General features: G+C 42.9%; 1 protein-coding gene across 5 annotated transcripts in view; it reads right to left on the bottom strand.

The window, feature by feature from the left end:
• znf827 (zinc finger protein 827) overlaps positions 1 to 12,219 on the bottom strand; it is a 197,865-nt gene that overhangs the window by 44,350 nt on the left and 141,296 nt on the right. For all 5 annotated transcript variants that reach the window (XR_005460047.1, XM_038791929.1, XM_038791926.1 and 2 more), the window contains exon 7: positions 8,212 to 8,269. Coding sequence is in view for 4 of the 5 variants with exons in the window: in XM_038791929.1 (XP_038647857.1) it covers positions 8,212 to 8,269 (58 nt within the window). In the remaining variant the exon portion in view is untranslated. The remainder of the gene's footprint in view (positions 1 to 8,211; positions 8,270 to 12,219) is intronic.

The following is a 12,219-nucleotide window of genomic DNA, read 5'->3' as shown; positions in this document are numbered from 1 at the left end:
GAGGGGGGATAACAACGAAGGAAACACGGTATCGGTGGTGTCACGGGCAAGGCCTGCCCGAGGACACTGCCAGAAACGACAAGATGGTCTGGCGGCCGGTTCGTCGGCGGGGGGGGGGGGGGGGGGGGGGGGGGGGGGGGGGGGGGGGGGGGGGGGGGGGGGGGGGGGGGGGGGGGGGGGGGGGGGGGGGGGTGGGGGGGGGGGGGGTGGGGGGGGGGGTGGGGGGGGGGGGGAGGTGCGCGGGTAGGGGGTGGGGGGGATTCTTGTTAAGTAGGGGGGTTTGACTTTGTTTTGATATAATTCAAAATGTAGGGGGGGTTAAAATGTTTGTACTCTGAAAAATTTCTTCAATAAAAAGTATTTAAAAAAAAAATCATTAGCGGAACATTTCACACGCAAATCAATGATTATCTCACTTTTACGACATCATAATCACATCTCTAGCAGTCATACCGTCTGTATGCATTTTAAACCTTGGTTTTAATAACATTACTGCAAAAAATATAAAATATGAAAATTTCTTACAGTCACCACACTGGCCAGAACAACTTGAGATAAGAAACTCAGCTTTGAATGTTGCCCACCTAACACCCCATAGCATACTTCACTGGGCTCCACCATATTGCACCACCGCCATAGCTTGCCACTCTTGTCCGAAACTCCTTTAACAAGCTTGACATCCTACCAACAACATTATTCTGAACAGAAACCAGATAGATGCTACTTTTGTTAAGCCAATGCAGTCCTTCCCATTCTATTTAATTCTCAAATTATTCGGATGATGTAGATACCCGCTTATAAAATATAGAATACATAGTACTTTGGAGGAAGGCACACTAATTTACTTTATAGGGGCACCAGTTCTCAATTGTCTGCTTTATCTCAAGGATAAGCATTAACTTTCCCTACAATCCTGTAATTTGCAAAGATTTATAAAACATTATGCAGTATTGCATTAATAGGATATGTAAATAGTGAGAGTGCATCATCACTGCAGAAAATGTCATACAGTATGTGATACAGCAGTTGTATTGATTCCCTAGTAAAATGCGCACATAGCGGTCTCCTGTAACTTAAGAGTACTGTTTGATTTCAATATAAAGAACCCAAAGTATGTGTTACCATTAATCAGTGTGTGATCAGAAAGTTTGTGCGAAGAACCCAGTAACCAACACAGTGGCAGTGGTGCATTTCTGAATACCATATTGCAGAAGTTGAAATACAATGAAGATCTGAATCCTGGTGATTTGCTGCAGTGCAGAGACCATGGGAGATTGGGAGAAGGCAAAAATAATAATAAATTGGGACAACACAAGTAGTCTGTTGCAAAACCAGAAGCGATACAGTGAGACACCAAGAAGTGGAAGTGCCCTTGGAGGGCAATGCTAAAAAAACAGTAAGTAATTGACCAGGAAGATACCCGGGTTGGTGGAAAGTAAGAATAAGTCGGTTCAGGAGTGAGCTGCAAAAGTTGGTTTGGAATCGGGCTGACAGGTTGCAAAGCCATTTGGGCTTTGTGGTGTGGTTGCCAGTGAAAAGTGTGTTCTGGACAGGGTCAAATAAAAAACATATGATACAGGCCGCAGTGCCACAATGCCTGGGGCTAGGCGTGAAGACACAAGTTGCAGGGACAACAGTTTTGCTATACCTTTTAATATTTGCATCTAAGGAAACCCAATTCACAGTAAACCAGAAAAATCCTCGAGAAGCAAACAGCATCGGAAAAATGACTACTAAATTGTCTACCATGAACTGGAAGGCAACTCATGTCCTATCCGAGTTCACGTTTTCTCCACCAGAGAATGGAATAATGTTGTTTGGACTTACACATCGCTGAACCCGAAAGACAGAGATTAAAATAACCATTAGAAACCAGGTTTCCATAGAATTAATACATCAGGCCTATTCAATGAGGATCAAAAAGACCCAAAGATAAAGAATAAAAGGTGAATTTCAAGATCCACCCTTTAGTTATTGGCATTAAACAATAGCGCAAGGAGTCAATTGATCAGCCTACGCCATAATAAGGGCAGAAACTATGATTTTTCTGATGCCCAGTTGTTGAACAGAATCTTGGATCTCTTCTTCAGCACTAATCAAAGCCTTCCAGAGAGACCAATTAGAGAAAGAAAAAGTAAGGCATTAAATCAACACTTAGTTGAAAGACAGCATGAAGTCATTGTGACAGTGAAGACAATACTTGCAAGAGTTGGGTGCGGCTAAGACTATGGGTGAAGTAACCTAGACACCAACACAGATTAAATCCTGTGCGCAGTGCGGCCTCCTGCACCAGATGCAGAATTGTCTGGCATTTCAAGACCTCTGCAAAGCAGCAGCTTGAAAGGTTATTAGGCACATCAGTACAGAAAACCTAGCTATGGCAGTGTGGTCAGAAATTAAAATATGTGTTGGTCAAATAAAAAGTTTGTACATTGTACTTGTTGCAGCAAAGAATCTACCAAAAGTTAATGAGGTCAGCAACAGTACAGACCAAATGGAAGGTGCTGTTCAACTTAAAAGCTAGCAGGCTTTTCACGTTGTAAATGTGGCATGATGTGTGGATGCGATCACACAGCTAGAAGCTTTTGCTACAATCAATATTATATGTATGAACAAGAATGGCAAAACATACATAAAGCCAAGATAGACACTGGAGCTAGTGTCAACATTCTGCCATTAACAATCTTAAAAGATATGTATCTTGGCCAATGGCCTACGACAGCCAGGTTGACAACTTACAACGGGTCACTAATCCATTGCATCAATATATTAATGTTCAAATGCAGCTGTGGCAAGATTACATGGTCATCACAAGTTTTCTACTTGGTAGACACAAATAGTTCGCTGTAGCAGGATTGCTGTCATTTAGGGAGCTCAAAATTGTGATCATTTAACAACGTACCATTGGTAGAAGAAAATGTTTAAAATGATCCTATCGAGTCATTCCTTGATTTACAACTGAAGCACTCAGACAGGTTAGATGAGGTGGGGAGTTTCAACGGTGATGCTGTTTGCATTTAAGAGAATATGCAATTCCTTCAATTCACCCACTAGGAAGTACAGTATACACATCCAGGAAAAGCTAAAGACTGAACTGGATAATGTGGAATTAAATGGCGTTATTCTATGTGCGCAGTACGACACTGACTGGTGTAGCTCCCTTACTTAGGTACTGAAGGAAATAGTACAATCTAGGTGTGTTTGGATGCAGACATCAAAATCATGCATTTAAAAGGTATCTCCAAAAAATTCCATAATTTGGAAGAATTAAACCATAGACTCATAGAATTTACAGTGCAGAAGGAGGCCATTGGGCCCATTGAGTTTGCACCGGCTCTTGGAAAGAGCACCCCACCCAGGTCCACACCTCCACCCTATTCCCGTAACCCAACCCAACCTTGTTGGACACTGAGGATAATTTAGCTTGGCCAATCCACCTAACCTGCACATCTTTGGACTGTGGGAGGAAACCTGAACACCCGGAGGAAACCCACGCAGACACTGGGAGAACGTGCAGACACCGCACAGACAGTGACCCAAGCCGGGAATTGAACCTGGGACCCTAGAGCTGTGAAGGAACTGTGCAAACCACTGTGCTACCTTGTCGCCCAGAGCAAAGTTGTTATCCAAATTAGACACAAACCATGTTGTTGCTCTGTGCATTTGTCACAAAGATCACAAGAAGCAACTATGTTTAGAACAACATTTTAGAAGGTAATGTTTCCAGAGATTACCACTGAGATTATTTGCAAATCAAGAATTAATCCAGCAATTTATATAGGATCACTGAAAATGTTCCAGGTTGCATATGCATTGCAGATGACATTGCAGTCATGAGTACCATTAAGAACATGACATGTGTTAATGGAAACAGTTAGAAGAGAAAGTCTTGGGATATGTCCTGATCCAAGCAGTAGAAAAAGTACAATCTACGCCTAGACCTCAAAGCTGAGATTTGCAATGACATCTAGGGTCATTCAATTTCTTTTTACCCAATATACCCAACTTTGCCAAGAAAATATCATCACTGTGAACTGCGTGGAAAAGGTATTCTGTTGTGTGATAGATTAAAATCACTGAAACAGGCATTGTCACGAAAGACAAGTCTTCCTCAATACTGTTATGGGTCAGGGTTTAGAGAATCCCAAAGTGTAGCATGGAGTTCACCTGACCCACAACTCTTAATAGATTGTGGTATGGGGAGCACACAGCCCACTCTACAGGTGTGGTACAGCAGAAATGGACCAGTATTTTTTAAAACAAAACAATATTTATTCTATGAACTCAAGTTAACTTTTTAAAAACAAAGTGAATATCTTAGCAACCATCAATTCAAATACACACCCTAAAGGATACAACACTAAGTAATCTGTATGCTGTCCTTTTACCACCCAGAAGACTTAACAAACCTCTAAACAGAAGCACATCAGGGTTTACATTCAATACTGAAAACATTTATAATTCTGAATTCACCAAATGATTAAGAGATAGTCCTTCATGGCAGAAATCAACAGTACAGCTGCTTTGACTTCAGCAGCAACATACTGAAAAATAAAACCAAAAAGACACACACCCAAGCTTTTCTCAAAGTGAAACTAAAAAGCAGAACTAGAGCTCAGCTCCACCCACACTCTGACATCACTGCAGTGACATGAGCAGCTAACCATTTCTTAAAGCGACATTCTCATGACAATACTACAACCCAAGAAAGGAACAGTCTTGGAAGTTGTCGCGTCGCAGTAAAGCTAGGAGCTTGCTTTATGTGGGAGGCGAAACCACGCAAGCCAATTACTCAAACATAGAGCACAAGTTCTGCATTACAAGGTTACACACAGCTTTTTGTGAGGCAAGCCATTGTGGAAGCCATTCCATTGCAGTGTAATGTAAGCCGAATTGTGACACTAATAAAGATTATTATTAAAACCAAAAGCCATTAGAAATGATATGGCATAAATCTCTGTGACAAGCATGTCGGCGAGATTACAAAGGTTACTTGTCAGAATCCAAGGGTGTAACTGTGAAGTGTTAAAAACCAGGGAACAGATGATTACATGGGACACATTGAACCAATAGCAAAATCAGAACCCCCCCCCCCCCCCCCCCCCTCCCCAAGCAAATAATTAATTAGACCTACAAGTTGGCAGTATGGTACAGAGATCGAAGACGTACTTCATATTGATTTAGTGAGTTTTTAAACAACACATGTGCAACTAGTTGAAGAGAAGAAATAGCCAAATATCCACCGCTGAAGGCACTGGGGTGACATCATACCGGCGTCATTTAAGACAAATTTACAAAAGCATGAACCTGACAGGTCAACTCAAAGGGGGATATCGGAGGTTAGTGCTCATGCAGCCAAGATTCTCCAGGATCTTCCCGACTCGGGGTGCACTGGAGAGGAGATGGGGGACACAAGCAAGTTCAACTTGGGGTCAGGGCAGTTTCCATCACACAACCGCAGGGGAGGGGTCACTAACAGGCCTTGCCTCCTTTCACTTTGGGCACCCCTTGCTTTAAGGGGGTCTGCAGGCTGGCATCACTTCTTGTGTCCTCCTTCCTGGACTTGTGGTCAAATCACCACTGAGAGAGTGCCCGTCCTGAGTGAGAGCTGGAAAATGGGTGGGAGAAGGTGAATATGGAGTGTCAACACTGGGGGCAGTTGTGAGGTTCCTGGGTGGGGTCCGATGCAAGGGCAGACTGGGGTGCTCAGGAATAGCTTGAATCGCAGCCTCATGAGGAATGAAGATCCTCTCACTTAGGGGAGCACAACTGAACTGAATCCCACACTCATTAAGCGCTCGGAAGACCAATGAGTTAAGCTCTATTGAATTTCTATTCCACTTTTCATGTGAAGTTTGTCAGGAATTAGTGTATCGGGCTGAGACATGGGAGAATGAGTGTACCCTCTAGGTTTGTACTTGTCTTGCTAATTACAGGCTTCATTTTAATCAGTTGCGCCTCGTTTGCCACAAGAGGAAATAATCTGCCTGATATTCTGGGGCACCTTTTATTGGCAACTCAATTGTACTAATGAAATCTGGATAGCTAAGTTCACTGCCACTGACTGAAGTCCAAAACATTGAACTCCAATGTTCATACTAGAGTTAACATCACACAGGATACAATGATGTGAACCCCAATGCAAGGCTTCATGGTGAAGTCGATCATCACTCATCTGGTTATAGATCATGGCGGGCTGGCATCTTTGAGGTGCCGTCTGAGGATGCAGACACGGGTCCCATGCATCTACTCAATAGCCCTGCTACCTACCGCAAGGTTTGGGGGGGTGGTGGGGGGTTTGGCAAATGATGGGAGACATGTAGACATGTGCCAGTGTGACTCCAGATGGTCCAGGCACCTAATCCTGGTGGGGTTGAGAGGGCAGCTGTGGAGATACGGCAGTGTGAGAGGCTCAGTGGAAAGGCCCTCACTAGGGGGAGGCAGATGTGTGGAGGCCCTAGGAGTAGAGAGCTGAGAGTCAGGGATAAGCTCTCACCTGTAACAGCCCCCTTTGAGGTCAGGGATTCTGTTGTGTTCCTCCAACGGACAACCTGGGTGGGTCAGCTCAGCCTTTTACACTTTGTCTGCCCATGAGAGGAAGGGGAGGGGGGTGAGGAAGAGGAGGGGGAGAGTGAGACTTAAAGAGAAAGGCGATGTTGCGACATTGTTGTAATGGAATATGTAAACAGTGATGTCATACAAGCAGTGACACAATAGGCGCTGTGCTGATTCCCTAGTAATATGTGCATGTAGAACTCTCCGTAATTTGTATATAGTATTGGAAGTATTCAATAAAAATAACTCCCAAGTATTTGTTACATATTCATTCATCAGTGTGAGATCAGTAAATTTGTGTGAAGCACTCAGCAACACAACAAAAATGCAGTTGATTTGATGACATGCCTAACTCCAAGATCCTCAACAAAATTGTCCGATACAAAGATTCCTCCAGGATTTTAATCGCATTCTCTTAACCAAATTCATCTAATAGTTAACTCTTAGCACCTCTTTTTAAAGCATGTAATTTACTAGAATCATTGGACATTACAACTGTGACCCTGGAGCACTATCCTAACTGTGCAGCAATCAGTATTGCCTCTGTCCTAGATGCTGATTGGACATTGCCATGCGGTTTAATTTCAACCTCAAATTATGCAGCCCGAGGTCCACCCATCTACCCCTAGTCCATTTTGAAGAAATGTTGTGCCGGATGTGCAGCATAGCAAACAAATAGATACCAGCTGAATATTAACAAGGTTACCTTTGTAGCATCCAAACTGATACAGAGAAAAGTTTTTGCAAAGCAAGTAATTTCTACTTCTTTAAACAAACCATTGAACTGGAGTTTAATTTTAATACAAGCCCAGGGATATCTACATGTGTTGGCATTTTCCAAATGATGGTAAAGAAGTTTATGGTTTTTGTAAGATGCGTTGAGTCATTGACAAATATGTTTTACTTCGAGCTAATGCTTTGCTAGAAGACCCAGTATACTGGTATCCACTTCAAGAACTGACAGATTTCCACGTGTTCAAGGAAGAAGAAAGATGATGAAGAACTACCTCCCTAGTTTCATCTCCAATGAAGAATGAAGGCTAAAATGATGATTGCAATGGAATTAGAACATCTTAATCTCTCTGAAGAATCCTGATGCGAAATCTTCCAATCTTCAGTAATAATATCATTATTTTTGACATCTGGTGATCCATTCAAGGCTCAATCTTTTTTCAAATTCTGTTCTTTAAATTTGATCAAATGAATTCTTAAAGAAATACCATATGATAAATTGATAGTCATTCTTCCGTACAAGATGTTGCATATTCTCTTTGAAAATAACACTGCCTGCCTCATGGCAAGAGTCAGCACCAAGCAAAAATACATCCCACATTCCCTTAGCCTTTACATTTAGGATAATACAGATTTCAACAATCTAATGTACAATATCTCATGTCAATAAACCTGACTCATCCTATCCATCTCCAAAAACTGTACTCCTATTGCCTTTTATTTTCCTCAAAGAGTAAACTAGTGAGCCAGAGTCAATTTATTTAAATCACACAAACTTATATGCAACCATTTTAGCGAGACCACTTCCACATTGTTGATTCAGGTACAGAACAGAAGGGGATTCGTTGATCAGGCATGTATCCAAATCTAAAGATCCATTGAATCATCCAGATAAGTACACCTAAATTAAAACAAGACACTCACCTGTTACTACCCAAATTTGACATTTCTTTAGCTTCTTCTTGTGCTTTGCTTACTTTTGCTACAAGAGGAAAAAGCAGAGCCAAAACATTAAAATACAGGTTTAATATTTCACTTAACATGTTTGTCAGCTGTGTCTGAGTTGATAGCACTCATGCCTGAGTCACCGGGTTCATGCCCCACTCCAGGAACCCGAGTACAAAAATCAAGACTGGCACCTCAATGCAGTAACTATGGCACCTTGCATCATGGGAGGTGCCATCTGTTGGATGAGACCCCATCTGTCTTGCTTGGTTGGATGCAAACAATCGCATAGCACTATTCTGAAGAAGAGCAGGGGTTACCCTCAGTGCCCTGGCAAATATTTATCCTTCAATCAACACCACAAAAAACAAGGCAGATTATAGGGATTCCTCACTTTAAATGTTGATTCTGTCAACATTTTTTGTTATAACACTACCGATAAAATAAGGAAAATATATTGCTTTAATATCAAAATGTTCACTAGTGTCATTTGTCAGCAAGCCAAAACCAAGAGAATTTAACGTATTCATGAATTCAGTCTTACTTTTTATTAAAATCTCTGTGACTGTTGAATTCAAAGCGCAGTATTTTAATAACCGATTCTATTATGTTGATTTTGTTTCTCTCTCTGTCCAATACTATCCTAACATCCTGCTCCTGCAGACTGTTCACCAATTCTATTCTCAATGTTAGTTTGTTCAATGGCGAAACTTATGTGAATAGCTTAAATTTATATTTATTTTATTTTAAAAATATATTTTATTTTAAAAGTTATTTTTATAAGAAATGTACTGCACACATACAGTATTTATTTATTTTTTCCCCTGAAGAGACATGCCCAAAAGGACCGAACTCCAATTTATACATTGGTTCTAATGGGAAAATCTGATTTACTTAACGTTGTTTCATTTAAAAGTAGACTTTTCAGAAATGCAACTGGGAAGTTAAGTGAGAAATTACTGCACCTGGTCATCAGCACTTGACTGTTTGTGAGAATTAATTTCTCTGGACAGCCAGCCTTTGATAGGCTCCTCCACTACAAGATGTTGATAGTCCTCACCCGATGGGAGAGGTGGTGGAAGTAGATAATATACAGATACGGACCCAGGAAGTGTAGAAGGTTTTCGTTTAGACAGGCATCATGATTGCCGCAGACGTGGAGGGGCAAAGGACCTGTTCCTGTGCTGTACTGTTCTTTTGAGGTCAAGGCTGGAGTCAAGCAGAGATGTGTTATCGCCTCCAACCTTTTCTCCATCTTCATAGCACCATCCATCACCTTATCAAGAGCAAGCTTTCCAGTTGAGTGGACATTGTCTACAGGATGGAAGGAAAGCTTTTCAACCTAATCGGTTGAAATCCAAGAAGAAAACAACATTGACATTGCTTGTGGAACTTGAGTATGCAGATGGCATCGTCGTCACCATTCACTCAAGAGAATCTCCAAGCCATGTTTGACACCTTGACGGAAGCATAGCAAAGAATCGGTCTCAGCTTCAATGTCCAGAAGACTCGAGTCATTTAGCAACCCGCCCCAGGGCAAGATCTGGTCCCTCTTTCCATCAACAGAGAAACTTGGACTACGTACAGGTGGGGCCACCTCAAGGCTCTGGAAAGCTACCATTTACACTGTCTGAGTTGGATTCTCTGCATCAGCTGGGATAACAGGCTAACCAACATCAGCATCCTTGAAGGAGCCAAGAGCACCAGCATTGAGGCCATGATCATCCAAAACCAACTCTGCTGGGCCGGCCACGTTACCCAACTGCCAAAGCAAATTTTCTTTGCCCAGCTCAAGGAAGGCTTCCAAACAAGATCAGGACAAAGGAAGAGCTTCAAAGACACCCTGAACGCTTATCTCAAGAAATGCAGCATCAACGTCAATGCCTTGGAGACCCTTGCTCAGAGAAGACCTACTTGGAGGAACCTCCTGATTGAAGGAATATAATTCTTCAAGGACACCCGGTGGCAAGAGGAGGCCTGGAAAAGGAGCCCGAGAAAGGAATACCAGCAATCTAGAATGCAAGGAACAATCCCACCTCGTGGAAAGTCCTGCCAAGTGTGCGGTCAAAGATGCGGCTCTAAAACCGGGCACATCAGCCATGCAAGAACCCATGACCAGTAACATGGAATTTCCTAGGTGGACAATCATACTCATTAGCAAAGAGAGATCACCGAAGAGAGAAGAGTTTGTGGGAATCTGCTGAGCACAAATTAGCTACTGCGTTTCCTACCTGACAACCGTGGCTCCATTTCAAAAGTACTTAATAAGCTGTATAACACTCACCACTACCTCTCCCTTTTTAAAGAAAGTGTTTTTATTTGCAATGTTGTTGATTACTTTAGGACAGTGTTAGATGCGGAAACCCTAGCGACCTCTCAAGCCTTCTGAATGTCAACACCCCATTTTTGCCACAAAATTAGTGCGAACACAGAAATTAAATGTAAACATGTCTTTTCTAGCTATAACTATGCACACATTAAGAATTAGGAAGCGGGACACGGTCACAAATACATTCGCCTGCTACATGGCCCCCTCAGATAACCCTTGGCCAAGTTACCATCTCATGGCCCCAGAGCATTAACCCCTGGAAGTAGTACATACCTTAGGAGTGGGTAGTTTAGTAATAATTAAAAAGTTCTCCTATTGAAAAAGTATTAAATCTTATTTTTCAGTATTTTGGACCCACCCACCCCCCCGGGCCGGTGTCCGAAAGCAGAATCCGCACGCATGGAAACACATGCATCTCAAGAGTAGTGTCCAAGGCCCAACCATCTTCAGCTGCTTAATCAATAACGTTCTATCCATCGTAAGATCAGAAGTGGTGATGTTGGCTGATGATTGCACAATGTTCAGTACCATTTGGAACTCCTCAGATACTAAAGCAGTCCATGTTCAAATGCAGCAAGCCCTGGTAATATCCAGGCTTTTACTGATAAATGGCAAATAACATTCGCGCCAAACCAGTGTCAGGCAATGACCATCTCTAACGAGAGGATCTAACCACTGCCCCATGACATTCAATGGCATTACCATCGCTGAATCCCCACTACCAACATCCTGGGGGTTACCTTTGACCAAAACCGGAACTGAAAAAGCCATACAAATACTGTGGTTACCAGAAGAGGTCAAAGGCTAGGAATCCTGCAATGAGTAACTCACCTCCCGGCTCCCAACATCTGTCCACCACAAATAAGGCACAAGTCAGGATTGTAATGGAACACTCTCCACTTTCCTGGATGAGTGGAGCTCCAACAATAATCAAGAAGTGTGACACCATCCAGGACAAAGCAGCTGCATGATTGCTATCCCTTCCACAAACATTCAATCCCTCCACCACTGCCAAACAGTGGCAGTGTGTACCACCTACAAGATGCACTGCAGGAACTTATCAGTGTTCCTTAGGCAGGGCCTTCCAATCCCACTACTACTCTTGAAGGAGCAGGGCAGCAGATATGTGGGAAAACCATCAGCTGGAGGTTCCACTCCAAGCAACTCACCGTCCTGACTTTGAAATATATTGTTGTTTCTTCACTGACTCCGGTGACACCACGTTACTTCAAACCTCATTCGCTCGAGCCTCTTCACAAGCAAATGCATTCCTGAATGTTTTGACTCCAGATGTGGAGCATCAAGAAACCTCAGCTGACTCAAGTGAACCTGAAATGACTCTGGACGGGGAGCATCAAGAAATCTCAGTTGACTCCAGTGAACCTGCAATGACTCCAGACGGGGAGCATCGACAAACCAACACTGACTCAGGTGAAACAGACCAGACTCCAGATGGGGAGCAACCAAACGCCAATGCTGATTTAAGTAAGCCGGACATAGCTCCAGACGGGGAGTGCTGCAAACTCAGTGACGGCACGCTCAAGAAAACAGCAGATGCCACAAAGCACACTGACACGGGTAACTGTGTGAAGGATTAACCACAGAGTGTGGTCCTTGAGCGCAGCAAACACGGCAACAAAACCAACCGACACAACAAC

Source organism: Scyliorhinus canicula, chromosome 3 (assembly GCF_902713615.1).
Source record: "Scyliorhinus canicula chromosome 3, sScyCan1.1, whole genome shotgun sequence".
Classification (NCBI taxonomy): Eukaryota; Metazoa; Chordata; class Chondrichthyes; order Carcharhiniformes; family Scyliorhinidae; genus Scyliorhinus; species Scyliorhinus canicula.
This window is presented reverse-complemented; position numbering and strand designations above follow the sequence as displayed.